The sequence below is a fragment of the Neolamprologus brichardi genome, chromosome 16 (assembly GCF_056152115.1).
Source record: "Neolamprologus brichardi isolate AB-2024 chromosome 16, ASM5615211v1, whole genome shotgun sequence".
Lineage (NCBI taxonomy): Eukaryota > Metazoa > Chordata > Actinopteri > Cichliformes > Cichlidae > Neolamprologus > Neolamprologus brichardi.
The window spans coordinates 31,298,820-31,325,918 of record NC_142119.1 but is presented as its reverse complement, the minus strand read 5'-3'; the positions used below and the strand labels follow the sequence as shown (position 1 = coordinate 31,325,918).

Genomic DNA, 27,099 nt, shown 5'->3' with positions numbered 1-27,099 from the left:
ATGGACATGATGAGGTACTAGACTTTTAACAAATTTTACATAAAGGTGTATTTTATATCAAACCAGGGTTTCTTCTAATTGTAACTAAGTCATTTTAGTGCCTAAACTGCTTAATTTAGTGTGTTGACCTAATCAGACATCAATGGAAAAAGGCAAAGACAAAAGTAAGCATGTTCAGGACTGGACTTTTGGAGCTCCGTGTGAGCCTCACATTGGAAAGTGACACCATGGGGGTAGCATGGAGAGAAGAAAAAAAACACGATTCCCACTGTGAGGTCAAATTTCAACAGCAATTCGTCAAATTATTGTCCAGATTTTATCTAACAGAATGTTTGGGTTCACCGGGAGATTCTGACATGAAAATCAGTCACTGGAGAAGATAGATCGTTCTGTTTGGTTCAGCTGAAAATCAGCCTGCAGACTTTTACCAACCAAATCAAAACCAGAACCTGTGGAAGCTCACGGTGCTTCCAGCATGATATGTCAAAATATTATCAACCATCTTGATACGGAAACCCAAGCTTGTCTTTTATCACCACAAGAGCCAAATTTAACAGCCACGTTGTCCTTTGTTCTCAGCACCAGGCATGTTGATACCGTCCTCTTGTTCTTCCTCTTGAGGCTTTTTCATGGCAGTGCTTTCAACATCAAAGCTAGTGGTTTTTAGACTTACACGTATGGGGGCCGAGGCTAGTTGAGGGTGTGTAAACACTAAAAAGCCCAGAGGCCAGGATCTCATAAAACCACATTACCTTAAAGTCTCTAATTCTGATTGTGTTTCAGGTGTGTTTGTGATGTCGTTATGAGTAACAGCCGACAAAAAAGAGAAACGTCCGGGGTAGCCAATAAAGAGGCAGCATGGAGGTATACCTTCATCTCTGCTCTGTATCAGGCTGGGCTCAATCCTGCATATACTGCTATGTAATAGCAGGGAGGGTATTGCTGACACACACACTCACACTCAGTGGCAGGCAGAAATTTAACCGCCAGGCTAATGCTCACAAACTCGTACACGTGTTTGCACACAAACTCACAGAGGCCAGCCTGTTCTTTGATGCCAGCCAGAACCTCGGCCCTCTATCAAAGTGACAGTCAAGCACCAGAACAGACGTTTGACTTCAGCAAGGAAACGCTTCCAAGAAACCTTCAGCCCTCATGAATGAGAAAGAGAAAGCTCACAGAGAGGAAAGTCGGCCTTTTCGATGCCTGATAATCAAACACCCTGCTTGGCACTGACCCCCTTCAGGAGCCCTCATTCTTCCTTTCATCCCATCCAACCACCCACCCGGAAAAAAAGAAAAAAACCTGCCGCACTGTCACGCTTCCAGAAGACACTAAAGCTGCCGTCCTCACACACAGGTAGGAAAACTCAGCAGAGAGGAGAAAATCAGGTACAGGATGGCTTGAACATTAATCTTTTAAATTACCTCAATCACTTAGTCAAACAGAGCTGAGCTGAGCTGCAGGCTCAGGCAGGGTTTCAGAAACTGTAGACCACCGCTTTCTCCCGCCCTCCTCCTCCTTCCTCTTCCTTCTCCCACCACCTCAGTGACCGCCGCTTTGCTGCCATGCCCACACTTGTTTGGGTGGTTGTTTACTCGTGTAGCCACAACCCCCACCCCAACACCCCCACCGCCTGCTTCACTGCAACGTCCACACTAGCTACCAGCTTTTATTTAGTGTTCTACCATCCTCGGAGTGATGTGGTCAGGTTTGGGTCACTCTGCCAGTCTCGAGGCACAGGGACCACATTGACCGAGGCGGCCAACTAATGGTCATTGCGGGCAGCCTCAGCCTGAATCAATAGCCTTATTTACTGCTAGAACATGGGAGAAGGAGGAGGAGGAGGACGTGGCAAATATGTGCTTCACCCCTGCCGTTAGTTTTGGAAGGCAGCACAGATAAAATCCATATTAAAAATCAATTTATGCACTAATATTCAGCAGACCCACCGCAAGAACTGGGAGCACTCAGTGACCCTATAGTATGGCTCGTCCAGCCCATGTTTTCCCTCTGGATGAGTGAACAGCAAGGCTCAGAGTAGAGCCCCAAACACTGGGTGCTGCTGTGAGAAGGGTGCTGCTGGAAAAGTTGTGAGCACACGGGATTTCTGGCAGGACTGCAGGTCTTGCTGGTCCACTTAAGAATTTTTAGGATTTGCTGTTGGGTATACCTCAGACGAGAAACTTAAACACACCAATTTCTCCCCGATGAGGATGACAGCATTTGAAAGACACTGCTGTGGCGCTGACTGAAGTGGCACAGACTGTTAAAAACACAAACCTAACCAGCAAAATGATTGCTTTTTTTCCACTGTTAAGACTCTCCCTTCCCTCAGGACTGCCATATGACAGGGTGATGGACAGGTCTCCTAAGCAAACAGTGTTAGCAGTGGCCGTGAAGGCCTCGCTGCAACGCTTAACTGCTTCTGCAAGTTAGTGTCGGTGCTTGTGGTATGTTTTTCACGCATCAATCACTGTCGTTATCTGGTGAGAAATCGACTGGGCTGAAAAAACAAAAGTACATTCAAGTCCAAATGCACATTCAGGAAAAATGTGCATTTTTGGCAGCTTGTTTAATTTAGCATTGTTTCTTTAGCAAGTTTCTTTAATTAAAATAGCTCGGCTGGTTTAGAGTTAAAGAAAAGCTAATCCCACGACTAACCTACTTTCAGTAGATTTTTACACCAGCTCATAAGCCAAAAAGGAAAAAAAATGAATAAATCAGAAAACTTTTTATTGTTACGCTGAGCTACTCCTGCCAACCTAAATATGTGTGCAGCTAATTGTCACATCCCATCAGCAGTATGATCTATGTGAGTCAACATAACTGGAAAACTCAGGGAATCATGATGCTTCTCTCTTTCTCGTTCTTTCTTGTTATATTCAGTGTAATATTTGTAAGGAAGCTATTTTATTGCATAATAGTAATATACAGTTTTATCAGCTTCCACAACAACTATTTTCCTTCGCCTGTCTCTTTGTGCTCCACTCTGTGTGTGTGTGGAGTTGAGACCTGGGAAAGAAGAAACTAATATGAATATGAAGTAATGTGTAACAGTAGGAAAGTAAAGGGGACCAGGAGGACATTAAAATAAAAATAGTAGTACATTTAGCATTTTTTAATCTGTACAGATCTGTACAGATGCATCTAGTTGTAAATGAGGCCTAAGCTTGAATGAGGTTTAAGTGATACTGGGTATATGAATATTATTTTAAATGCCCTTTGCGTATTTTAAGGGTTTGATAATGGTAAAAAAAAAAAAAAAAACCAATAATAATAACAACTTAGATGTGTATAACACCTTTCAATAAACCTAAAGACAGTTACAAATAAATATACCAAAAAATAAATACTAATAAATAGGGCAGGACAATATGGCCAAAAATATTTATCATGATATATATTTGCAAATTTGCGATAACGATAGAACTGATTTGATGTCTCGCATCAGAATTGACTTTACAACTCCACAACGTTATTAGTGCAAAAAAACCCATCAATTTATTTTCACTTAAACAAGCAGCTGTTGCTGAATTCTCTCGCAGCTGCTCTGTTCCCAAGTTCTACTGCGTGACTGGTAGCCTTGAGTTTAAAATCCGCTTCATACGCATGTCTCTTAACAGGTGTCATTTTGGGGTCCTTATACACACACAATACGGTAATATTATGTTGAAGCACAGTACGTATCACTCTGCGAGGCTCCTGACTATGGTAGCTGTAATGCTCCGACAATCCATCAAGCGGTGCGGCTCCATAGATTACCAAAGTCAAACTAAACACTTTTTTCACAGATTTTCGAGCACCGTGTACCACATAAAATCGGTTCGAGGTCAGTAAGCGCAACCAGAATTCATACATAAGGCACACTGGATTATAAGGTGTGCTGTCAATTTTTGAGAAAATTAAAGGCTTTTAACCCTGGAGGACCCATGGGGTCAATTCCGACCCCATTGGTTTACTAGGGAAACCAGTTTCACGTCACTGAAGTTGCACCATTTTTACAAACCAATTCTGGTTCATCTGTTTCATTCAACAATCTGCTTTTGCCCTTCTCATTCTCCGCCGCCGCCATGTCCGTATGAAAACAAAGGCACTGCGCATGCGCATTTTACCCATATTCTATCACAATATTTGATTTTCTTATGATTGCCTAACATTGTACCGGTATCACTGTGAAAGGTATAATATGGCCCAGCCTTACCAATAAATAAATAAATATACAAAATAATAAATATATTAAAATTACAAAAGATAAACGAGGGCCCATAAAACCAGTTGCCCAAGCTGGACTTAGCCTCTTAATCCCAGTAGAATTAAGACTAAGGAAAGTAAAGTTAGTTAGTGAACAGACTTTAAAGTGTTATTAGCATTGGTACACCGCCACTGCTATAAATGCAAATAAAGTCACATTATGGTATCACATTGGGAGGCTTTCAGAAGCCTGTTTGTATATGTATGCACAGGTATGTGAGGGGTGGGTGGGCAGAGAAATATCAGAGTAGTTTGCGGGAAAACCTTGAAGCTCCCATGACAAAAGCAGCAGCCAAAGTAAATGTCTGCCATCCTGAGGAAAAAGATTTCAGTGTTGATGTAGCGGGGTGGGGGGTGGGGGCCATAGATTTGTGTACCGATGTGGTGGTGAGGGGAGAAGAAGTTGATGGGGTGGGGGTCCCCTCAGACTGCTTACACAAACACTTAACTATATGTTAGTTCATGAGCACATGGGTTGGAAGTGTGTGCATAAACACGATGGCAAACACAACGCTGGCTTTGGGCTGGACACCGGGGGCTCGTAGAGGATACAGTGCGAACCCTCTCGCTAATAAAATTCACAGTGTTCGTATTAGTGCGATTTAACAGGAAAAATAAACAGTCCCCGTCTCAGGCTGGACTGGGGGGTGGATGGAGATGAGGAGGCCGACTGGCAAAACCTTAGCTTTGGTGTAATGGTGGTGAGGGCGGTGTGGTTATATCTCTATTCAAGGTCAAGGTGGGTAAGCTCAAGATTATCTGCTGATTTAAAAGCGCTTGTCAAAGCACAGAAACATTATTAGAAAATCTTATTTGGAAAAACTAGCATGCTTTGGTTCACAGATTTGGGTTACTTTTGTATGATGTTACTGTTTAAACACATTAAATACTGACAAGTTAAGCCACTCTGCACTGAACGCATTTTATTTTACCATTAACCATTAAAATCCAAGTTTTTACATTGATCTATTTTCCCCCATTTTCCCTAGAAACATGGGGGGGAAAAGATCAATGATCAATGATCAATTGATATTTACTTGATATTTTTCCCTTGTGTATGTGAATAGATCTTTGCTCTACTTCCAGATTCGTATGATGGTGCTCACTGTCCAAAGCTGAATATCTGCAGAATACTATGCAAACTAAAATCCCTTAAGAATTGTTTAGAGAACATAAATGTTATTTCTTAATAAAAATCTTGGACCCACAGAGTTAGTTGCAGTAAAACACAGTGAAGTATGCATGTTCTTGGCTTAGCTTTGCTGTCCTGTACTCAAAACAGATGCTAACCCTTTTTTCTGAAAGCAGAGACAGTTTGTTCACACGTTCAAGGATGTTAGAAGGTTTGCATTTCTTACTACGTGTTTGAGGATTTATTGGCACTGAGCTGAATTTCTTGGCAGTCTTTGTGGGTCCAACTCAGCTGCAATCCTCACCACTCCTCGTTCTGCTGTTGGCTAACTCTGCATTAGCTTAACTGTCTCCATGAACTTATCAAGAGGCCAGTGGATTCTCAGAGAACTGTTTTCACTCACATATTGGCCATGAATACAAATATTTTTCAAACACTGCTGTTTTGTTATCAGTGTTACACGAGGAAAAGCTGCAGACCTATTCTTTGCAGGGCTGCAAAGTGACCCTCCATTGGCTCCGGCTGCAGCGACACCGAGTGCTAGCAGCTTCTGGAGATCAGCACAACCCTCCAATTAGACCATTTTCATTTTCCACAAAACTATTTTGGCACAAGCAAATGCTTAAAATAATCACGCACACTCCTCACTCGGGTTCTTTTTTAATATTCCTTTTCTTTACTGTATCAGTGTGTGCCTGTAATTATGCCTCTATATAAATCCAGATCCCACAATTACAACCAGCCCGGGATTCAGGCCCACAAAGCACCGATGCACATGCAGACACTCGCATATATGTACGCACAAACACACTCACACACGTTACCACACACTGCTGCGTCGCCACGGCCTGCGCAACATCTGTTTTCTCACTCCCTGCCGGAACCTGTTCACCCTTTCAGTCATAACCACCACCTATAAAACGCTCCTTTACCAAGTGGTGAGAGTTTCAGAGTGAATGAAAGTTGTTCCAGGTAAAATTAGGAAAGATCACTGAGCTAAACAAGAGCTTGCTGACCAAACATTGTTGAAAATTTGTTGCTGGAGGCACTGAGAATTCTTTTGAGCTGAATTAGATGTACAGATTGAAGGCGGTGGTTTAAAGATGGGGGTAGAGGGCGGCACTGTGGGCGCCGTGCCCAGAAGGGTGAGGCTGGCGCCAGCTTACCAGGGCACCAGGCTGTGAGGCCTGTTTCCTGCTTTATAAAGGGGAATATTAATACATGTATCTCCCATTAAATCTGTTGGCAAGGGTGCAAGTTCACCTTTAAAAAAAAAAAGTCCCCGTTCATGATCCCAGTTTTGCTTCAATCCTCCCGCCTCCCTCCTTTACTCCACTCCCACTCCTCTGTGTGGCTGGGAGATGATGACATGTTTATTTATTAACCCTACGGAGTCGCATTCCTGAGCAGCGTTTGTTGTTTTTGCCAACTCTTTGATACATGTCTATATCATCTCCACCAGCCTTTTTTCTCCTTTTCCAGGCCCCCAACTTCTGTTGTCTGCCATCTGAAGCTCCTGGGAGCCTTTTAACTGAGTGCATATGCCTCTGCTTTACGACTCGCCACCTCCAAACATAATAGCTTTGGAAGTAAGCCCCTTCTTTATGGCTGCAGGTCTGGTGCAGTGATTATGGCGGTGCCTGGATTAATTTGGCTGGAGGGGTTGTGAGTTGTACCAGCAAAGAGTCGGGATTGGCAACATATTGCCAGCAGTGTAGCTGACATGCAGGAAATGTGTGTGTGTGTTAGGTCACTATGCACGTGCTTAGGTGAGCCGTGATGGGGCTATTATGAGTTTCCTGCCTCTCACACCTCTGATGATGCCTGTTGTAAGTTGTAATTGAACGCACTCAACTCAGCTCTCTGTCCCCTCACACTGGGACCAGCACCTGTTGGTCCCCACCAGTGATTTGTCTCCGTCTTATGTGGGAGTGGGAGTTGCATGCCTTTAAAAGAAATAAATACACATCAGTATGTGTGGAAAAACAAATTGCCTTCTTTAAGTTCATGGGAAAGTAGTGAACCCCGTCATTTTCTTGTGCTCTTTTTGAAAAGAATGAGAAAACAGCACAAGAAGCAGGTCTAACAGGAAGCCATGAACTCTACCTTTGTGAGTCAGCCTTGTTCTTTTTTAATGGGATTCTGAAATCAATTTGTTCAAATTGCCTCTATTTAACTTCCCAAAGTACAGCGGCTGAAAGAGATTCCTATCAGAGTAATTACTGAGAGTGATTAGGCCCCGATTCATTATGCATAAGAGGATGCGAATGTTAAACAGGGGAGCTGTGTGTGAGAGAGATGCAGGAGATAGGGTTTAGCTTAGCATGGCTGTGACCTCCACTAGGATGCCGGCGGCTCAGCATTTTCTCGAACATGGTCCAGGATAACTGCTGGTTTCTATTGAGGCTGTGCATAGTTTTTACACAAGGAGTTTGCACATTAAAGGCATTCCACGTGAAATCCAAAAAAACATATTGGGACAATATGTGTGGAATGTTAGATACCGTTAGCTAGCTTGGGTGTATTCAGTGCTCTGGTTTTGCAGCATTTATTTTTGCTGCAAAGCCAGAAATTTTAACATTGGCGTGTATGTGGATCCGGTCACTTTAGGAACCAGTATATATTAGGGGAATGATGGTTTTGTCATTTCCTCACAGTCTGCATTTTGCTGTCCATTTTGCAAGCCGTTAATTTATTGGTGGCAAAAAACTCAAATATCAAAAGACAAAATTGGTGACATTTCTGCATTTGTGTCTCTTGTTCTCTGTCCCCAGTATCCCGTTTTTCCAGCCCAAGGTTGACACCCCGGCTCAGCAGAAAAAGGGCACTGTCTATCTCGCCACTGTCAGATGCTAGCATTGACTTGCAGACCATGATTCGTACCTCACCCAACTCCCTGGTGGCCTACATCAACAATTCCCGCTCCAGTTCAGCCGCTAGCAGCTCCTATGGGCACCTTTCAGTCGGCGGAATCAGGTATAATTGCGGTTCATACAAGAATACTGTGTGAACATTGACAGGCGTATTTATATTTTCCTGCAACTGTAGTCTGCAGGCGTCTGTTGATTCAGATCTACCACAGTTATTAATTAGTCACACTTTTAAAAATCACCATTCTTTTTCTTGAAATATCCATTGTAATCAAGTTCCTTTTTTGGGTGGCTAGTAAATGTATATATTTCCTATTCACAGCTATTAAAAACAAATGGAGCGAATTTATTGTATTCATACTGTTACAACAAACCAGTAGACATGCAGGGTGGCTTCAAGTTAAGCAGGATTGCTTTGAAGAAAAGATGACACATTCTTCTCCAAAAACTATTAAAAATACATCAGTGAGCATTTTACAACCATCACTTAAAGTGTAAGGTTGCACTGGAAGTAAAGGTGCAGTGTAAGTGGGGGCTTGTCCGGGATTTGGACTGAAACCACACAAAAAAACAATCCTGTAGTTGTTGACTTGGTCTTTATGAGGCATTTTAGACTTCATTTTAGATTCAGAGTAAAATCGACTTTCCTGCAGTGCCAGGTTACACTACATAGTCCTTGCTTTAAAGGAGAATGCTAGCTTATCTATTTTCACTTGGTAGTGAGGGACAATGCGACCATGATTCCAGTTGCTTTAATGTTAGTAGACAAAAGTCTCCAGCCATGTTATCCTTAAAATATCTTTTTTCCTCTCACCCCCTCACTCAGCCCGACATTCAGCTTCCCCCATCACATCAACCCCGTTGCCTACCAGCAGCTGTTGTCCCAGCAAAGGAGTCTCAACGCCTTTGGCCACACGCCTCCTCTCATTCAACAGTCGCCATCTTCGTTCTCTGCTCGTCAACACCCCCTCACTGCATCACCTATGTCCTCCCACAACAGCACCAACTCCGAAGCAAACCAGGTAACATTCATGTCTTTATATTTTAAAGTTATACCTCAGATTCCATTATACGGATATGTAAGCTTGAGATGAATACAGATTTTCTCTGATTACCAAATTTTCACTTTTTATGTCATGATTCTAATGTTTTGTGATCACTAGGTCACACAAACATTAATAGAATAAACAAAGTTTAAGTCTTGTGGTTCTCCAACAAGCAAAACCTTTATAACATTCACCGGACACTATCCCCTAGACAGTTGCCAGTCTTCCCAGGGAAGGGAAGTTCACCCTGAGCTCAGAATGTGCAATGCTCTGCAGCTACACCTCAGATTCTGCAGGCCTCAGTTGTTATGCTAATGTTCATGACAGTACAATTTGAAAAAGACTGAACAAATATGACTTGTTTGGAATTTCTGGGCTGTACTTAGTTTTTACGCTGTTACTAATGCCACGGTCTCATTTTTCACATGTTGCTGTTCATCTAATGTTTTGTCTTTAAATAAATTTAAGACCTAATAAGGAGCAAATGATTATTTTTATTTTGTCCTGATACATAAAACATTGCAAAGAGTTTCAGTGTCTCTTGAACTTGACCGTAGATAAAGTTAAGAGAAATTGTAAAATAATACTTTGAAAATAATTCTTCAAATGTAATAACATACACATTTTAATTACACATGAAAATAAAATGTAAAAAAACTAACATAACAAGTAAAATAACCCAAACACAAGTTGATATCTCTGCAACACAATACGCAGACATCTTGGACATAATGTCCAAACTGCTGTTTCTCCACATTCCTTTTGATATTTTTAGATAATTTTAGAAGCTATAAAACTCCAACAAATAGTCGTAAAAAGAAGATAGCGAACCGAGACATAGATTTGAGGTGCTGGAACAAAGCCTAATTGCATGAGTTATCATGAAGTATTTTTATAAATGATGTCTCAGGTCAGAAAAATGTTTGAGGCTCCTTCCCAGTTCCATCTGTCTTACTTCCCACTGTCTCCTCTGCTCCACTTTATCAGCCCACTGTCAACACCGCAGCCCCTCGTAATGTAAACTTCCCACTTGGTGAATCACTCCATCTCACACTACACGCCACTGCCTCCAGCTCTGTTTCAGCACTGTGTCTGCTGGATCCAAGTGTGCTGGAGTGTACTGTATATTTGCACCTTTCTGCACACACTCACACACACAGCTTTATTTCTGTAGTGATCAGAACCATATTTCCCGCTTGGTTTCCAGCCAACTGAATGAATCATCGAGGCCCCTAGAACTGCACTGTAGTGTTCTGGGTGGGATTAGAAGACCCCCCTCTCCATTGTTGGACCTCCTCCAACAAACCTCAATAAACACACACACACTCATATCTATCCTTTCTTTTCTTCTCCATTAGAGCTTTAACAGGCCTTCGTAGTCTTTGTCTTTTCAGAATCAGTCGGCAGATCAAAGCCCTCTCGTCGCCCCCACATATACTCACATACTCCTCTAGCCCCGACCCTGCCTCCTCCCCCAATCTGTAGGGTAATAACTCCTCTTCTTTCATATTTCCTTGCGGCTTTGGCGATCATAAAGCAGTCTAAACTGTTTAGTCTCGGCGGCGGGTCCTAGTCTGACTTATGAACCGTGGTGCCTGGTGCAACCAGGACTCGTCACATCTCTTTGCAGCGGCACAACGTAACTTTGTGACTCCCCTCTGCTTCCTGTGGTGTGGAAAGCAGTAGAGTCTGGTGCTCAGTCGTTGGTTTAATTAAAAGGTGAGGGAGTGGGAAGATTAATAGTCTACAAATGAATGAATGGTTAGGGATGGTTTGTATTACGAGTAATGGAATGGTTGGCTGATAAATTATGAATGAGATATTTCCAGTGTCAAGGGATGGTTGAATATTTAAAGAGACAAACTCAAAATGTTAAAATCAAAACCTGTAAAAATAAGGATTTGGGATTTGTGTTTTTTGTTTGTTTTGTTTAGGCCATGATTTCTGAAATGAAACATTGCTGCTGAGTTTATTTATCAATGTATTTTAAGCACCAAAAAGTAAGCTCCATTATATTCAAGAGAAGGCAAACATCAAAACATCAAAAGCTTGATGTAAACTGGGCATTAAGATTGACAAGCAAAACTAGTGGCCCAAGGATAAACGTGTAAATATATTTTTATATATATATATATAAAGATATATATATATATATAAAGATATATATATATATATATATATATATATATATATATATAATATTTCTAGGTGTACTGTCCCTTTAAGAACGATTATTCTAACTAATTTTCCTTCAATAAAAAGAAATGTAGGAAATGACAACCAGTTAAAAACACATGCCTCTGTTCCTTCATGTCTTTCAGAACGCCAGTGGAGATCCAGCAGTCAGCAGCACTGTCAACCCATTGACCACGAAGAGGTCAAAGGTGAAGACCGAAGCAGAGGGTCCACTGCCCATTTCACCATCGTCTCAGGTGAGAAAATAATAAGCTCCTTAAAGTGGGAGAGTGGTGCACCTTAAAGTTAGGTTGCTAATTAGTCTCTAATTGATTATAAGTAATGGATAAATATGCAGCTTTAATCTGTGACAAGAGGTGTGTTTTTTACAACTCTTCCTCTATAATAAAGAGGTTGATAAGATAAGAGAAATGCAAAATAGTGCAGAATGCTTCTTAATGACTTGTGAAAGCTGAAGTCTTGTTTTTTGTTTTGTTTTTTTTTTATACCTCATTTAAATTGGATGCACGTATTTGACATACACTTTGTCTCCAGGACCACGGTGGGGGGATCCTGGACCTGAGCGAAGATCTGGATAAAGATGAGTGTAAACAGGAGCCAGAGGCCATCTATGAAACCAACTGCCACTGGGATGGCTGCTCCAAAGAGTACGATACCCAGGACCAACTCGTTCATGTGAGTCTGTATGGCTTTTTTTTTACTCAGCTGGATTTTTTTGTTTGTTTGTTTTTTAATGACAGCCAGCTAGCAGGCAGAGGACATAAATCCAGCGATTCCCACAGGATTAGATTATATTGCAGTGGTGGACGGGGACGTGCAAGCTTTCTTAATTAGATTAATAAGTAATATAGACTTCAGGAACCGGCCCTGCAGCCTCAGTCAGTTTAAACCATTTGCACCTGCTGCAGGTTATGGACTGCTCATCCAGAAACAGATTTTAAAAGCAGAACAGGAACTCCAAAGATGGAGTTAGAGTCTGTCCGAATACGAGACATCACAGACCACAACAAGAACGACCTTGTTAGCATGTCTTAATGCATCCTCAATCATCAAGGAAAGGAAATCCTAAAAAGCTGATTCTGTTCTCACACTGAAAACACTGTCTAGATGGACAGAATCACCTTTTGGGACCTTGTTAGCAGTAACCAACTTTTTCAAAATAAGAGCATGGGGCTTGTCTATGAATTTTAAATATATTCTAAAATGGTTGAGAGTTGCAAAAAAAAATACTCAGTTAACGTTGGGAAACACCAAAACTGCTCAACTAGAAATTCCTTTAAAGAAATACATACTACCCTCCTTCATCCCTGGTGGTTGTTAGGGTTCTATGTTGTGTTGCTCATTATGTTGTCAGTATCTGCTGTTTTGTTTGCAATGACAGTGGATAGACTACTGTTGTTGTGTAAAAACTTAAAAGTTTAGATTCCTCTTCTGCTCCTAATTAAATCCTGGGTCCACTCAGAAAGCTGAGTAGTGACCGGTCTCTTTCTGTTGGGTCGACACGCGTAATGTTAATGAGCCTGCTGGCTCTCGCCAAATTCAAGCCCAAGCCCTGCAGCTGTGCCCACCCCTCCACAAGCCCAGAGACCCCCTAACCCCTAACCTCTTACTCCCAGCAACACCCCCAACCCCCAAAGCCCAAAGGGCCGGCCATAAATCCATCGTCATGCCAGCAACTTTGGGGTTATGCACCCTCGCTTTTTCCAGGCCAACTTCTCTTCTCTACACTTTCTGACTGGCAGTGAGTCACCTCTGAGTAGCAGTAGGAGGGTCATATGTCAGGTCCATAGACCTACAGACCAATGGGAGGAGGTGGACAGGTCGCTATAAGCTGCTACACGCAGGACCAGAGTTACCTTTAACAACTTTGCAAACTCTGTGGACCAGTAGAGGACTGTGCTGATAAACTGCCAACAGTGCGTTTATGTTCCTGTTTTCTATAAAGTATAAAATACATGGGTGTGATCTCTAACACCACCTCTCTGAGCACATCTGGGATTTCACATGAGGTTCAAACATCATCAGCGAAAAGAGACCAAAACAAACATAGACACACCACACACACACACCTGTGGGTTTCTTGTGGTTTCTGTTTGACCAGAGTAATCCTGTTTCAAGAGCCTCCAAATTATGGATTCACAGTAGTGTGTAACCTGAAAATAGAGACCTCTGCGTGGGCCACACACTTTTTTCCATTCCTCCTCCTCTTCCTCCTTCCTCCCAGAATAGCCCTCAGTAGAATTGCTAACCACAGACCTTTTCTGCTGGTGAAGAAGTGGCCACATAAGTGGAGCATTGTAGGCTTGGATGTCCTCAGGAAATGAGGTGGTTCCTCTGGGTGTGTGGATATTTGAATGCGGTGGACGGGACAAGTGTTTTGAAATGTGTCTGTTCAGAGAAATCATGTTTGACTGCAGCAGAAGTCATTTGACTAAATATGTTGTAGCTGAGGACATTTTGCCTTGAAGTGCTCTAGGCAAAATCCAGTATGTATACTGGACTCCAACATGCCATTCTTTTTTCTCTTCACGCCTTTGATAATTTAAGCTGAGTACTGTCTAATTTCTCTGAAGACTTTCTGCATATTTAAAGTGCAAGTTAAAAAGTCACACAGAAACTGTTTCGATTGACCTCGTGATCCATGAAAATGAAGGAAATGAAGGAATACAGTCGGAAATCCTCTTCTTGATCACTTTTTACAAGGATCCGCTGTAGTTCCTTTTCCGAGAGAAATGTGAACACAAACACAGCCTGAAAAAACACACACACACACACACAGCCTTTGTAGCTTTTGTCTCCTATTGACGAAGGCATAATAACTGTCAGCTATAATGGATTGCAGAGTGATGTCAGTGAGTCAAGCATGCATGGACACATGAGGCGGAAGCCTGTTCTGGTGGGAAAAAGACAAGAATTTGCTGACTCTTCTTTAGCATTTTGTTACATTATTTTCATCTTTAGGGAAAAGTATCATAGAACTGTGACAGTTGAATGGAATCAATCTGTATCTACAGCATATCAACAATGACCACATCCACGGTGAGAAGAAAGAGTTTGTGTGTCGCTGGGAGGAGTGTTCACGGGAGCAAAAACCCTTCAAGGCACAGTACATGCTGGTGGTCCATATGAGGCGACACACGGGGGAGAAGCCCCATAAGTGCACGGTAAGCGCCTCGTATTCTTGGTAATTTGCTGACTGGTATCACAAGCCATCATCTCCCATAATGCAGCCAGCACCATTTTCCAGCTCGGATTGCAATGCAAGCTATTTGGCATAGTTGGTGACGTCCAGAGAAATACAGACATACAGAGAAAACCTAACGATCCACTATAAGCAGCAAAAGTCAACAGGCATATATAGCATAGGTTATGGCACCCACCTGTTAAGCAATGATGTATTAACTTTGTTTCAAAAACCATAAACCTAGGTGTGATCTGCAAAAATGCTTTTTAACAATGTGTGTGTGCATGACAATGAGAAGGCAGACACAAAATCTCCTCTCAGATTCACTAACGTTCCTGCAGAGCCACAGCAGACATGATACAACTAGCTATACACACTGACTTCTCACAGTTGGTTCATTGATCTGTGTAAAAACACCGGAGAGGCCCTTTAACCTTCTTGTTAACATGTTAACCAACTAGTTGAAGTTGGAATTTATTCCGCCGCTTTAGCAGTCAAAGAATGTCAGCCCTTTAGTGCGTCAGTTTCGCCCGTGGAAAAAAACGCCTTACAAAAAAACTTGATATGATTTTCTTTGTGCGTACCACCACTATATTTCCCGTGTTTGATAAATCATGGGCTTTCATTGAAGCCTTCATTTGCTGTGTGAAGATCAAATTGAGGGGCCTGTTTGCTTGGCTTCAAAGCTCACTCTGGGCCTCTCATGAATGTATTAAAACAGATCACTTGTGAAGGATAAAGTTAAGAAAGCTGATTGACAGTGTGGGTGTGTAATTAAAATTTGCAGACAAGCAGGGGGCCATGGGTCCTTATTAAGACCAAGCTGTATATTCTGCACACAAATCCCACATGCATCTTCTCCTAACTCCCCTTTAGTCTTTTCTTTTTAAGGATGAGTCTTCGGACTTTTTCATCCCTTTTCTGGGCTGCTCTAATTTGATTCTCTTTTAATTTCAGAGCCAATTACACTCACAATGACTGCTCAGAAGGAATACCAAATTATAGCTTGTACAGTATAAGTGAATACAAAGGCTAAACACAGACTTCTCTTTGTCTCAACAAAGTGCACCAGACAAAGAGCTCTACCACACCTCACACTTAGTTTGGATATTTTGTGTAATAGCCCTTTTTTTTTACCAAAGTGTAGCAGAGCTTTGCTTTTGTGTGGCACACCACAGTAGGTGGGCAAGAGTCCAAGAGTAAATGACATTTAAAAACTGGAACAAAAAGAGCTTTTCCGTGTTGTTTTTGTTGTTGTGTTCCGGCTCTTTTCTCTGGCCAGCTGCAGACAAAACAACAGCACTCAAGCATCAATCTCATTGTCCGTCTGTCCCATTGTCTGTCTCTCTGCAGTTTGAGGGCTGTTCTAAAGCTTACTCCCGCCTGGAGAATCTCAAGACCCATCTCAGGTCCCACACTGGGGAGAAACCCTATGTATGTGAGCACGAAGGCTGCAACAAGGCTTTCTCAAATGCCTCAGACAGAGCAAAGCACCAGAACCGCACACACTCCAACGAGGTAAGTTCACACAAGGATCTCATCTGAGCAGCTAATATTTAGATTTGCCACAGTAAAAATCATGTTGAATCCATCTTGGCAGAAACCATATGTGTGTAAAATCCCGGGCTGTACCAAGCGCTACACGGATCCAAGCTCTCTCAGGAAGCACGTCAAGACGGTCCATGGACCCGAAGCTCACGTGACCAAGAAACAACGAAGTGACGCTCCCCCAAGGCTACAGCCACCCAAAGGCAATGGGGAGAACGAGGCAAACTCCAAGCACAGCGCAAGAGCCGTAGATGGCAAGGTGGAGGCCAACAGCACCTCTAGGGGAGGGGAAGACTGCCTACAAGTCAAATCTATTAAGACAGAGAACTCTATGGTGAGTCCTGTTTATCGGTTACACCACACGGTGGCTCTGGGTGAGCTTTAAAACAGGGGAACAACAGTTATCTTACATTTTTACTAACATTGTTAGTGAGAGGTTCCCTGCTGGACCTGCATGCATCCTTTCAAACTCACTCTCTGTTTGTTGTCTGAACCTGCTTCTCTCTTTCCTTTGAAACCCTGCTAATGGACAGACTTCACTGAGGTGAGCACGCAGCCTGTTTCAATGTCTTTTTTTTTCAAATTCCTGTATGGTGGAAATGTATCTAGATTGCATGATCATCCATGTTCATATATTTTCTTGCTCCTTTGCATGTAAGACAGTCTTACGCTGCCATTACACTGGATTTATATATCTACGAGCTCAATATTCAACCAACGATAAAAGTCATTGTCACAATAATACTGAAAGGCAAGGACTTGTGTAGCATGTGTGCTGCTCACAGAACTTCTCTATTATCCACTTGTTTTCTTAAATAAATAAACCTCCTTTATAATTCACGAGAGTATGAAGCTATAGGGCTACATTAGTTATTACAAAACACCATCACAATCAGAATTTTTTAACTGTGGTAATTATTTAATATTAAAGAATATCTAATGGGATTTTTTTTAACTTGGCACAAGGCTGTGTTTTATTTTTCTTTCATTTATATTCATTTTTAAATTTGACTTTTTAATCATTTTTATTTTCTTTTTCATTTACTCAAACAGCAAAGTGAATATTTCTATGATCTACTAACCTCTTGGATTTTGATTCATGACACTTTCGTCTGTCCTCCTCCAGACGTATCAGTCCAGTCCTGGTGGCCACTCGTCATGTAGCAGCGAGCCATCGCCTCTCAGCAGCGCCAACAACAACGACAGTGGGGTAGAGATGGCTGTGCACAGCGGGGGCAGCTTCGGGGACCTCAGCGCACAGGACGAGTGCCCCATGGTTGACTCCACTGTTCCCACTGGGGGCCAGCAGGCTGGGATGGGGCTTCAGTTGAGGAAAGCCACGGGTCACGGTGGTGCAGTCACCATCAAGCTGGAAAACATCAAGAAGGAAAGGCTGAAGACGGTGAGGGACCCCTGCCCCTGGGTTAACTCTGCGCCACAGCCGCTGCAGGGCCAACGCATTAGCATGAAGCTGCCTCCCATACCTGCAGTTGGTAAGGACTACATGTTGAAGAAACACCTCATATTGGGCTTTACTGTCATAGACTGTGAAGATGGAGATGGAATGAACCATATGTGCTGCTTAGTTTTTTCTTAAATAAGTGATCATATTTCAATTAAAGGTTGGAGCAGTAAGCTAATGCTAGCGCTAATAAGGAACATCCAAAGACTTGTCTGTCACACAGAAACCTGCTAATAAATGCTCAGTACATTCCAGTAAAATCCCAGAATTTTACTACCCAAACTGGAGCACACACTTCTTGGACAGTCTGTCAGTACAGTTAACTACACAACAGCTGTATTATTTGTTCCAAAAGTGATGGTGAGTTTAATCAGGTGAGGTTAAGCCTTGCAGACAGCTAGGAGCTACAGCTCCCTGTACATGTAACAAAGTGGATAGTGCTCTAGCTTTCAGTGTCTGTACAGTTGTTATGAAGGTGGACACAAGCTATAAAGACCAAAGACAGCGATGCTGAGAAATGCTTCCTCTGTAATTATAAACTCATGTACATTTATAATGTTATAATATAATAATATTTATTCTAATCTTTCTATCTGCCAGGGTCCCTGCTGGAGAACTCCAACATGAGTAACTTAACTGGTTCGTACCCTGCCCAACGCATGGATGACCTGTTGTCATGTGAAGTGACGCTATTGAACCAGCTGAACGAGCGCCGTGACAGCACCACCAGCACCATCAGCTCTGCTTACACCCTAAGCCGGCGCTCCTCCGGTATTTCACCGTGCTATTCCAGCCGTCGCTCCAGTGGGACATCCCAGTTTGGCGCTAATCGCCACAACAATATCAGTTCAGCTGACTCCTACGACCCAATCTCTACTGACCTGTCTCGTCGATCCAGTGAGGCCAGCCACTGCGGAGGTGGCGGTGTCAGTGGAGGAGGTGGAGCTGGCCTTCCAAGCCTTCTCAGTCTTACACCAGCACAACATTATCGGCTAAAGGCAAAGTATGCTGCTGCCATTGGTGGAGCACCACCTACTCCTCTTCCCAACATGGAACGAATGAGCCTAAGGACTCGCATGGCACTCTACAGCGACTCCCAAGAAGGCTCATCGCATCCCTTCCATCAGCCACCCTCTGGAACTGTACCAAGGCGGTGCAGTGATATTGGATATGGCACGCAGAGCATGATGCCCCACGAAGTACCCACCAATCTGCCACGCCGTGCAAGTGATCCAGTGCGTCGTACGACACTGGACCCTCTCTCCCTTCCAAGGGTCCAGCGCTACAACAGCATGAGCAGCATGAACCCTATGAATGCTTCACCAGCTGCAGAACGTCACCAGACACTGGCTACACAGGGCTATACTCGCTCTGATGGAAGCCTGCAACGCTACCCATTTGCCCCCAGACCACCAAGCATTTCTGAGAATGTAGCCATGGAGAACATGGCGGTAGATGGAATGATGGTTGGGGGTGAGCAGGGTGGAGAGGATGATATGGTGCTTCCAGACGATGTGGTGCAGTACCTCAGGTCACAGAATTCTGGCCCCTCTACTCACAACTTGGGACAAACCGACTATAATTCCAACGGTCAGACTCAGGGCTACCAGACAGGCGTGGCTCCACCAGCATCATTTTTTGCGCAGAGGAGGATGGCCATGGTGGATACCATGATGGCTCAGTCCAATCAGGATGTGCAGTCCTGCCAGATGGGTCCGGGAGGTGCTCAGCAGCCTTTTGCAGCATCATCAGAAAACATGAACAAGAATAACATGCCAGTGCAGTGGAATGAGGTGAGTTCAGGAACAGTGGACACCACAGCCAAGCTTCCCAAACAGCAGCAGCATCCTCTCAGGGGGAACCTAGCTGTTGTACAGCAGAGGCAGAACTTTGGGTCCTTCCAGACGCAAGGTCAGGGCTTGAGCAACAACCAGCAAGTTGTGCCTATGAGTCAGAATATATCTATGCAGGGGTATGCAAACCACAGCAACCAGAGGCTGATGAACATCTCTCTACAGCAGCATCCACAACAGAGACAATGCAACAGCGTAAACTTTAGTAACCAAATGAGTCCTCAGCAAGGGTTTGGCCAAGAAGCAATCCCAAGTTCTATATCTGGAAGCACTAGCATGAGACCTACACGCAACAGTATGGCAGATCAAGAGGTGCAAAGTTACAGATCAAGGACACAGACGGATGTGTATTCTTATGTCAGCCAAGTGGATCCTCAGCAAAATTACGTTATCTCCCAACAGCAGCACAATGTCCAAAATGGAGGCAGAGGAATGTTACAACCCAGGCCTCCCACAGAGCCCAGGTCTACTGCCAGACCACACGGAGGGTCTAGCATGACACAACCGAGCCGATTGCTCAAGTCATCGGATGTTAGCCCCGGTCAAGGTAATGATACCTCTGAGGCAAGCCCAAAGCGGCCCAGTGGGTCAGTAGCCCATGACAGCAACTCAGAAAATCCAAACTCCGCTGTGTTCTACACAGGTCAGATTCACATGTTTGAGCCACCTTCTGTCAGCTTTGATGCTCCCATGTCCCCATGTGCCAGTCAGGCTCCTTCCAGCAACAACACTTCTGCAGCCAACATGGCTTCACCAGGCGTCAACCAGGTCTCCAGCAGCACAGTGGATTCTTCCACCAGTGGATCTGGGGCCGCAGAGCACGCCCAGATCGACTTTGATACCATGCTCGATGACGGAGACCACTCAAGCCTAATGTCGGGCACCCTGAGTCCAGGCCTTCTGCAGAGCCTCTCTCAGAGTTCCTCACGTCTCACTACCCCCCGCAACTCTGTCACCCTCGCTTCTGTACCGGCAGGGATTGGCAACATGGCCATCGGTGACATGAACTCTATGCTCACAGCCCTGGCTGAGGAAAGCAAGTTCCTCAACATGATTAGCTGAGAGCAATCAAACACCTCATCATCCATCCATTCTTACCATGAATATCAGGAATATACAAGAATATACAAGAAAGCACTGATTGTACAATGCAAAACTGCTCATTACATAAACTTTTTCTACACTGTTCATAGTAATATGCTTATCCTGTAATATTTGTTTCAGATTATATGTTACATTAAAAGGTTAATAGTAAATATAGATAGAGTTAAGGACCATTTTCTATCATTTGTTAAAAAGCCATACTTTTTAGCTACAAGTCTATGATAGCCCAGGGTATATAAACAGATCAAGAACAATTGCCATTCAGTATTTGCCAGCGTAATAGGCTTTTAAAAAAGTGGTGCACTGATAGCAGTTCACATAGTGCCTTGATGAGGTCATCAAGTGTGAGAATCTGAATATGACACAAAAACCGAATTATCAGGAAATGGACACAATATGTGGATAGACTGTTATGTTTGTAGATGATACTGTATGGTACCTGGTCTAAGATATGTTACACACTTGATGTTTAAGCTAGAGCTGTCAAACAGTTTATAAATGATAAATTCATTTTGTATTGACTTACCTAAACGATAATAGGCAGTTGCAAAAACTGATTATGGAAGCGTGGAGCAGTTTCTTCAGCCCATGTTATGGTTCTCTACTACGACTAACTGGCAAACCTCACACGGGGTGATCTGATTAAGTAGCTCTACCCTCTACATTTTCAACACATCTGCAAGTTGCTTTTAGCCCACCCCAGTCCCAACTCCTTGCTTCTAATACTTTGTCTGACTTCATCAGTGTCATGCTCAGTGCCTCTTCCTGTTGCTCACATCCATGAATACGCGTAGATGGGAGGGCATGTTGAGCTACCATAGCACCAAATACAAATTACTGCATGTGGAAATAATATTTTTTGACTACAGTGGTCCAGAGTAAACTCACTTTAAAACATTATTAAAGAGCTTAAAAGAAATAAATGGCTGCCTAAGGACTACAGTAGCTTAGAGTCTAGATTATATGGTATTATTGCGATAATGGGCCAGGCTGTATTATACCATACCATTCTCTTATCTCTGGGAGGATGAACAGAAAAAGAACACTTTTTTTCATTTTTGTTTGTTTGTAAGTGTGAAGTGGACCTGCAGGCCCAAACAAAATCACTACCCAACTAGCTAACACATCCTTCCTGTTGACAGGAATGACTCATCAGGGGGCAGGGTCTAGTCCTACTTTGACACAGTGACCAAATAAATTTTTAAAAAAGCCTGAGGCCAAATTATACACCAGGGATGGTCATGATTTTCAATAGTCATTAAATTATTTTTTCTTCTATCATTTTCTTTTCTTTTTTTAATCAGTTGGTTATGCTAAACTATATTTTCCTTTGGCTTTACCAGAATGTGGGTGGATATATAACACACTAATACTCCCAGAGGTCATAGTAATGTAGCCGCAGTAGAAACTGTTTGCTGACAACCATTAAACAACGGAAACAGGTTAAATAAGTTATGAAAAATAACTGGATAACAGAAGCATGTGTAGTACAGCAAGGTTAGACGCTGCTGTACAAACAGGAGAAACATGCAAAGCCAAAGACGACCACAGAAATCCCAAAATTTAAACAAAATAAAAAATAAAAATGAGGTTTGGTGCAGATGTTGTCAGGTAAAGCTAGCATGTTACTACATGTGCGTGCACTCATTCGAGTATTTGAATCTGGGAGTCGAATAAGTTCCAGTAAATATCAGCGTATTTCTGCTCCCTAATAAATGCCAGTATTGAAAAAAAATAAACTGCCGTTGTAGTTCATATATGCACTTAACCATCCTGCAGCAGAGGAAATAAAAGCTGTGTTTGCTGGAACATGTCTTTAGGTACTAAATGTTTACCATCTGAAATGTTTTGAAATGTGTTACCAACGTGTGTGTGTGTCATAAAATTTCACTGAATGCAGTTTACAAAGTGAACATATTTGACAGCCCTAGTTTAAACACATGGTTGTTAGGCATGTGATCCACAGAACTGAAGTGCTTTCTGATCATAATCTGAGATTGTGAGGATGTGAAATGTGATTTCCTTCTTTGCCCTCTGGATCAGAGACGTTCATTCTCCATGGTCCCATCTCACAAGGGTAAATGATTGAAAAGGACAAGGATATGCATCAGTGTTAGTCCATCAGGGCACATGAACCCCTGCGCATCTGATGAGGAGCACTCTCTGAAAGAATATACAAGTACCTCTGTGTGTTCTCAGTAGAGATCCAACTCTAATTAACACATTCATACCCCCGTCACTGTACCCTGTCTCTCCCCTGGGTTCTCAATGAACTGCAGAGTCCAGGAAAGGACTCAGACTTTGATAATGAAATCCTGTTTTCGGACAGGATTGGCAAACTAGGTCTGCAAATTCCTCTGTTTTATTATGTTTGCTGAAATTGCTGAAAGTAGCCTTTTAAATGTTTGTGTGTATGCTACCATCCACTTTTACTATGCTTGGTGTGTGTGTGTGTGTGTGTGTGTGTGGGTGTGTGTGTGTGCGTGCGTGTGTGTGTGTGTGTGCATGTGTATATAGCTTTTGTACATTTCAAATAAACTATCTCCTCTTTTTCTGTTTAAATCTGCTTGCTGTGTCTTCTTTGAAATCACATGATCTGTGTTCCCTGGAGACAGACCATGAAAGTGAGGCTACACTGCATCTCATTTATTGTGTATTTTCTCAGACGGTTCTTGAGAAAACCTGAAACCAAACACTATCACATATTCATCCATACAAGTTACTCAAAACAGATATATCTTTAATTTTTTTTTTTTTTTTTTTGGGGGGGGGGAGAATAAGTCACCTGTATAACTCATACTAAGATTTAATTATTAGGGGCTAGGGGTGGGCGATATAAACGATATACGATAGAAACGATATAAATTTGGCCAACGATAGAGATTTTGACTATATCGCTCTATCGCGATAGCGCATGTTGATGATGTCATCAAGCTGCGCCTGTTTTGGTCGAAAGCATCGCAGCGGTTAAAACCATTATCATCTGCAAATTATGGCGGACGACAGTCATAGCAAAGAGAATAAGCACTTTTGAAATATGGGGAAAGCCAAAAACTGTGCTTCCTCCACTTCCGTAACATTGATTCATTGATGTTGAATTCTCTCGCAGCTGTTCCCATGTTGTTGCAGTATATACTGTGCTAAAATAGCTGTGTCGCTAGCAATCACGTAGTACAACATGTTTAGATGGAAGCTAGCGAGCTAACTTCCTGTTAACTTCTAACTCCGTTAAATTTAATAAATTCTGTTTTCATGGATGCCTGGATGTTAAACTTAATTGTGACACCTGGTAAAGCAGCAACGCTGATCATTTTATTAAAGATTAAAGAATTTAGACCGTTTTTAACTCTCAGTGTTCGTTTGACTTTGGGACCTGAAATGGACGGAGTTTTGGACCCAGATTACTCCGCGAAGCTCCTCACTATGGCAGCTGTAATGCTCTGACAATCCATCAAGCAGTGCAGCTTACCAAAGTTGTACTAAAACATTTTTTAACAGATTTCTGCTCTTATCGGTTCGAGGTCAGTAAGCACAACCAGAATTCATACATAAGGCACACTCTCGATTTTTGAGGAAAATTAAAGGATTTTAAGTGTGCCTTATAGTGTGGAAAATACGTTATACAGAAGAAAGGAATATATCGTGATATATATCGTTACCGCACGTGCTTCAAATTATATTGCGATATGAATTTTAGGCCATATCGCCCAGCCCTATTAGGGGCTGCGGCTTATTTGAAAAACAAGAAGACACTAATAAAGGAAAGAGGAGTGAAGCTCGCTAGCAATTTCAACTCATCTCCTGAAACATGAATAAGTGCTGGACCCGAATCTGCCTACAAATCACCCCCCAGTGCCATACTTACCCTCAGTGCAAAAAGTGACACACATTAGACTCTAATGTGTCTATTTTCTGCGTCAACTTCATCTTTAAATACAGCAACGTCTGGCTCTAGAAACCAAAGTGGCAGCTATAAAGATGAATTTGATGCTTCAAACACATGCCGATGGGTGACCTCACCATGGCTGCATCTATCTTTTATATACAGACTATATGAGAGCATTTTAATAAATGCCTCACATGGTTATTGGGTTTAAGCTATTTTCATAAATACATCATTTGATGTTTGACATCTGTACTTTTTAACACACTTCACATAGTCTGTTGAATTTGTGCTAAAAATGATTCATCATCAGTGATTTAATTGTTGGTTTTAAAGGATATCAGTTTTTTGCAGGTGGTGTTTTCATCACCAACCTGGAAGTCCAGCATATAATCCAGCAAGGATTTTAACGGGCAGGATCGAATTTGGTGTGCTCTCTTTTTTATTCTACCTTCAGTAAAATAAACAAATTCAATAAATTTTAGTAAATACAATGTTAAATTATTGTCCATGACGCTATGCAAAATGCCAAACAGACCAGATTGATTTTTTTTAAGCAGTCATGATGGTTTTTCACTAAAGGGCCCAAATCAAGACACAGGATCAAGCGAGCAACATGAACAATGAGATGGTTTGAAAGAGGAGTGAAAGAAGCATCTATGTCCACTGTGAGCAACCATCTTTGAACAGAGGCGGTGGTTTACAACACCAACTCTCTGCCATCTATAATCCAGTTTTGAGATCCCTCCCCAGACACCTTAACGTCCACTCACATCCTGGGCCATCTGACCTCAGGAATTCGCATGATAAGGTGGGGCCAGGTTTCACAATGACCTCACCCGAAACTCTGGCTGATTGGGACCCACACCCAGTTTCACACCTTGGTTCAGGCAATTAGAGGATCATCAGGGGGTCCTTTTGTCCCTCTGTGGGGGGAAATTCCCACTAGGTTTATATCTGGGACTCTCCACCATTTGACTTTAGAACTGAAGAAGCTTCTCGGATGAAGGTGAAACGTCTTCAAGTAACTTAAAGAAGTCCAGACGCTTTTCTTTGCAAGCTCCTTAGACTACGATGACCTGGATGACTGAGAACCTTCACAGACAACATGAACAGTCAGTGACTTTAACCCAAAAACTTACTTCATGATACAAAACGGAAGCAGTTGAACAACCACAAGGAGGTTGAAGAATTAAGGAACAAACAGGCAAAGAATACAAAGTGACCAAGAAACAATCAGAGAACTGATTGGACGCAGGTAAAACTAATGAAGACGGGGCACGCAATCACAAAGAAAGAAAAACACAGGAAAAGAAAAGAGGAAAAAATGCCCAAAGAAAGTCACTACCAAAAAACAGGAAGCAAATTTAAACAGTCTAACTCTGAAGTTAACTTCTCCTCAGATGGTCACAATCCAGGACCTGGGACGTAGTTGCTTTTAATTCTTACTGGAAACAAAACAGCATTTAAACCATGTTGATAACTATCTCCACCATGTAATTCCTTTAACCTGACTGGTTTTCAGGGTTACTTACAGTCTACTTCACTATTTGCGCACGTCAACTATTTTCTCAGTTGCAAACCAGCAACTGGGTTTTCATTCAGTTTCTTTGCTTTCAGAAATCTTTATCAGTTAAATGCACCAAACCCAGAACCCATAGAGTCCAACTTTACAGCAAAACTAAACATGTTTATATGAGAAACCAAAGAATGGAGGAGAATATTCTTTAATTCACCTGTTTAAAGTTTGTTAATTAGGGGCACAGCCACTTTGACTGTTTTTTTTATTAATCCTTTTTATTATTTTTTTATTTTGTAGTATTATTTTCAGCCTTTAATTGTATTCATTTTTCTTCAATTTGTTATCCTGTGTTTGTTTTACTTGCTGTGCAGTGTTTTTATGTCTTATATGTTTAAATGCTATATAAATAAACTGATTTGAATCGACTGAGCAGTAATCAGCAGGTATCTCTGTCTAATAAAGCCAGCTGGTAAGTTAGCACTCCATTCTCTCATCCAAAATGGTCACTTTTAGAAATAAAGAAACAACTTGGTCGAGCCAAAACTTTGTGAATGTGGAGTCCAAGACCGATGGGTAACATCACCAGTGTTGGGTAAGTTACTTTAAATTAGTAACTTAGTTACATTACTAATTACTTCTATCAAAAGTAACTCAGTTACTTCAAGTTACTCGTTACTTTCAGAGTAACTAGTTACTAGGGAAAGTAACTTTGGTTTTACTCAGAATTCTCTTGTTAATGTGTTGCTTCCGTAACTGGATACCCAGCAAGATTGCCAGTCTTCTAGCTTGCTTACTTGCCACAAGTGCACTGTGTCACCTACCAATAGAAAGGAAAAAATAATGTGCACATTTCCACGAGAGAAATCCCACGCCTGATTCTATCCTAGCCTGCTTTTTAATCCAACACAAAAACTGCAGTCGTGGTGTTTTCGATTGTACTCAGAACTCGGAAATTCTGCCTTCTGAATAGGAAGATGTAAGCAACACCAGACTGCAGATGAGCTGCATACAGGGACAAAAACAAAAAATCGTCCCGGGCATTTTG

At 42.2% G+C, this 27,099-nt stretch overlaps 1 protein-coding gene across 2 annotated transcripts in view; it reads left to right on the top strand.

Annotated features, from left to right (window-relative positions):
- Window positions 1-23,189, top strand: part of gli2a (GLI family zinc finger 2a) — an 84,816-nt gene extending 61,627 nt beyond the window's left edge. For both annotated transcript variants that reach the window (XM_006799119.3, XM_035911281.2), the window contains 9 exons: window positions 8,161-8,362; window positions 9,083-9,278; window positions 11,624-11,734; window positions 12,033-12,173; window positions 14,513-14,662; window positions 16,036-16,200; window positions 16,283-16,564; window positions 17,357-17,723; window positions 18,293-23,189. In XM_006799119.3, coding sequence (XP_006799182.2) covers window positions 8,161-8,362; window positions 9,083-9,278; window positions 11,624-11,734; window positions 12,033-12,173; window positions 14,513-14,662; window positions 16,036-16,200; window positions 16,283-16,564; window positions 17,357-17,723; window positions 18,293-20,607 — 3,929 coding nt within the window. In that variant the 3' untranslated portion in view covers window positions 20,608-23,189. The remainder of the gene's footprint in view (window positions 1-8,160; window positions 8,363-9,082; window positions 9,279-11,623; window positions 11,735-12,032; window positions 12,174-14,512; window positions 14,663-16,035; window positions 16,201-16,282; window positions 16,565-17,356; window positions 17,724-18,292) is intronic.
- The last annotated feature ends 3,910 nt before the right edge of the window (window positions 23,190-27,099 follow it).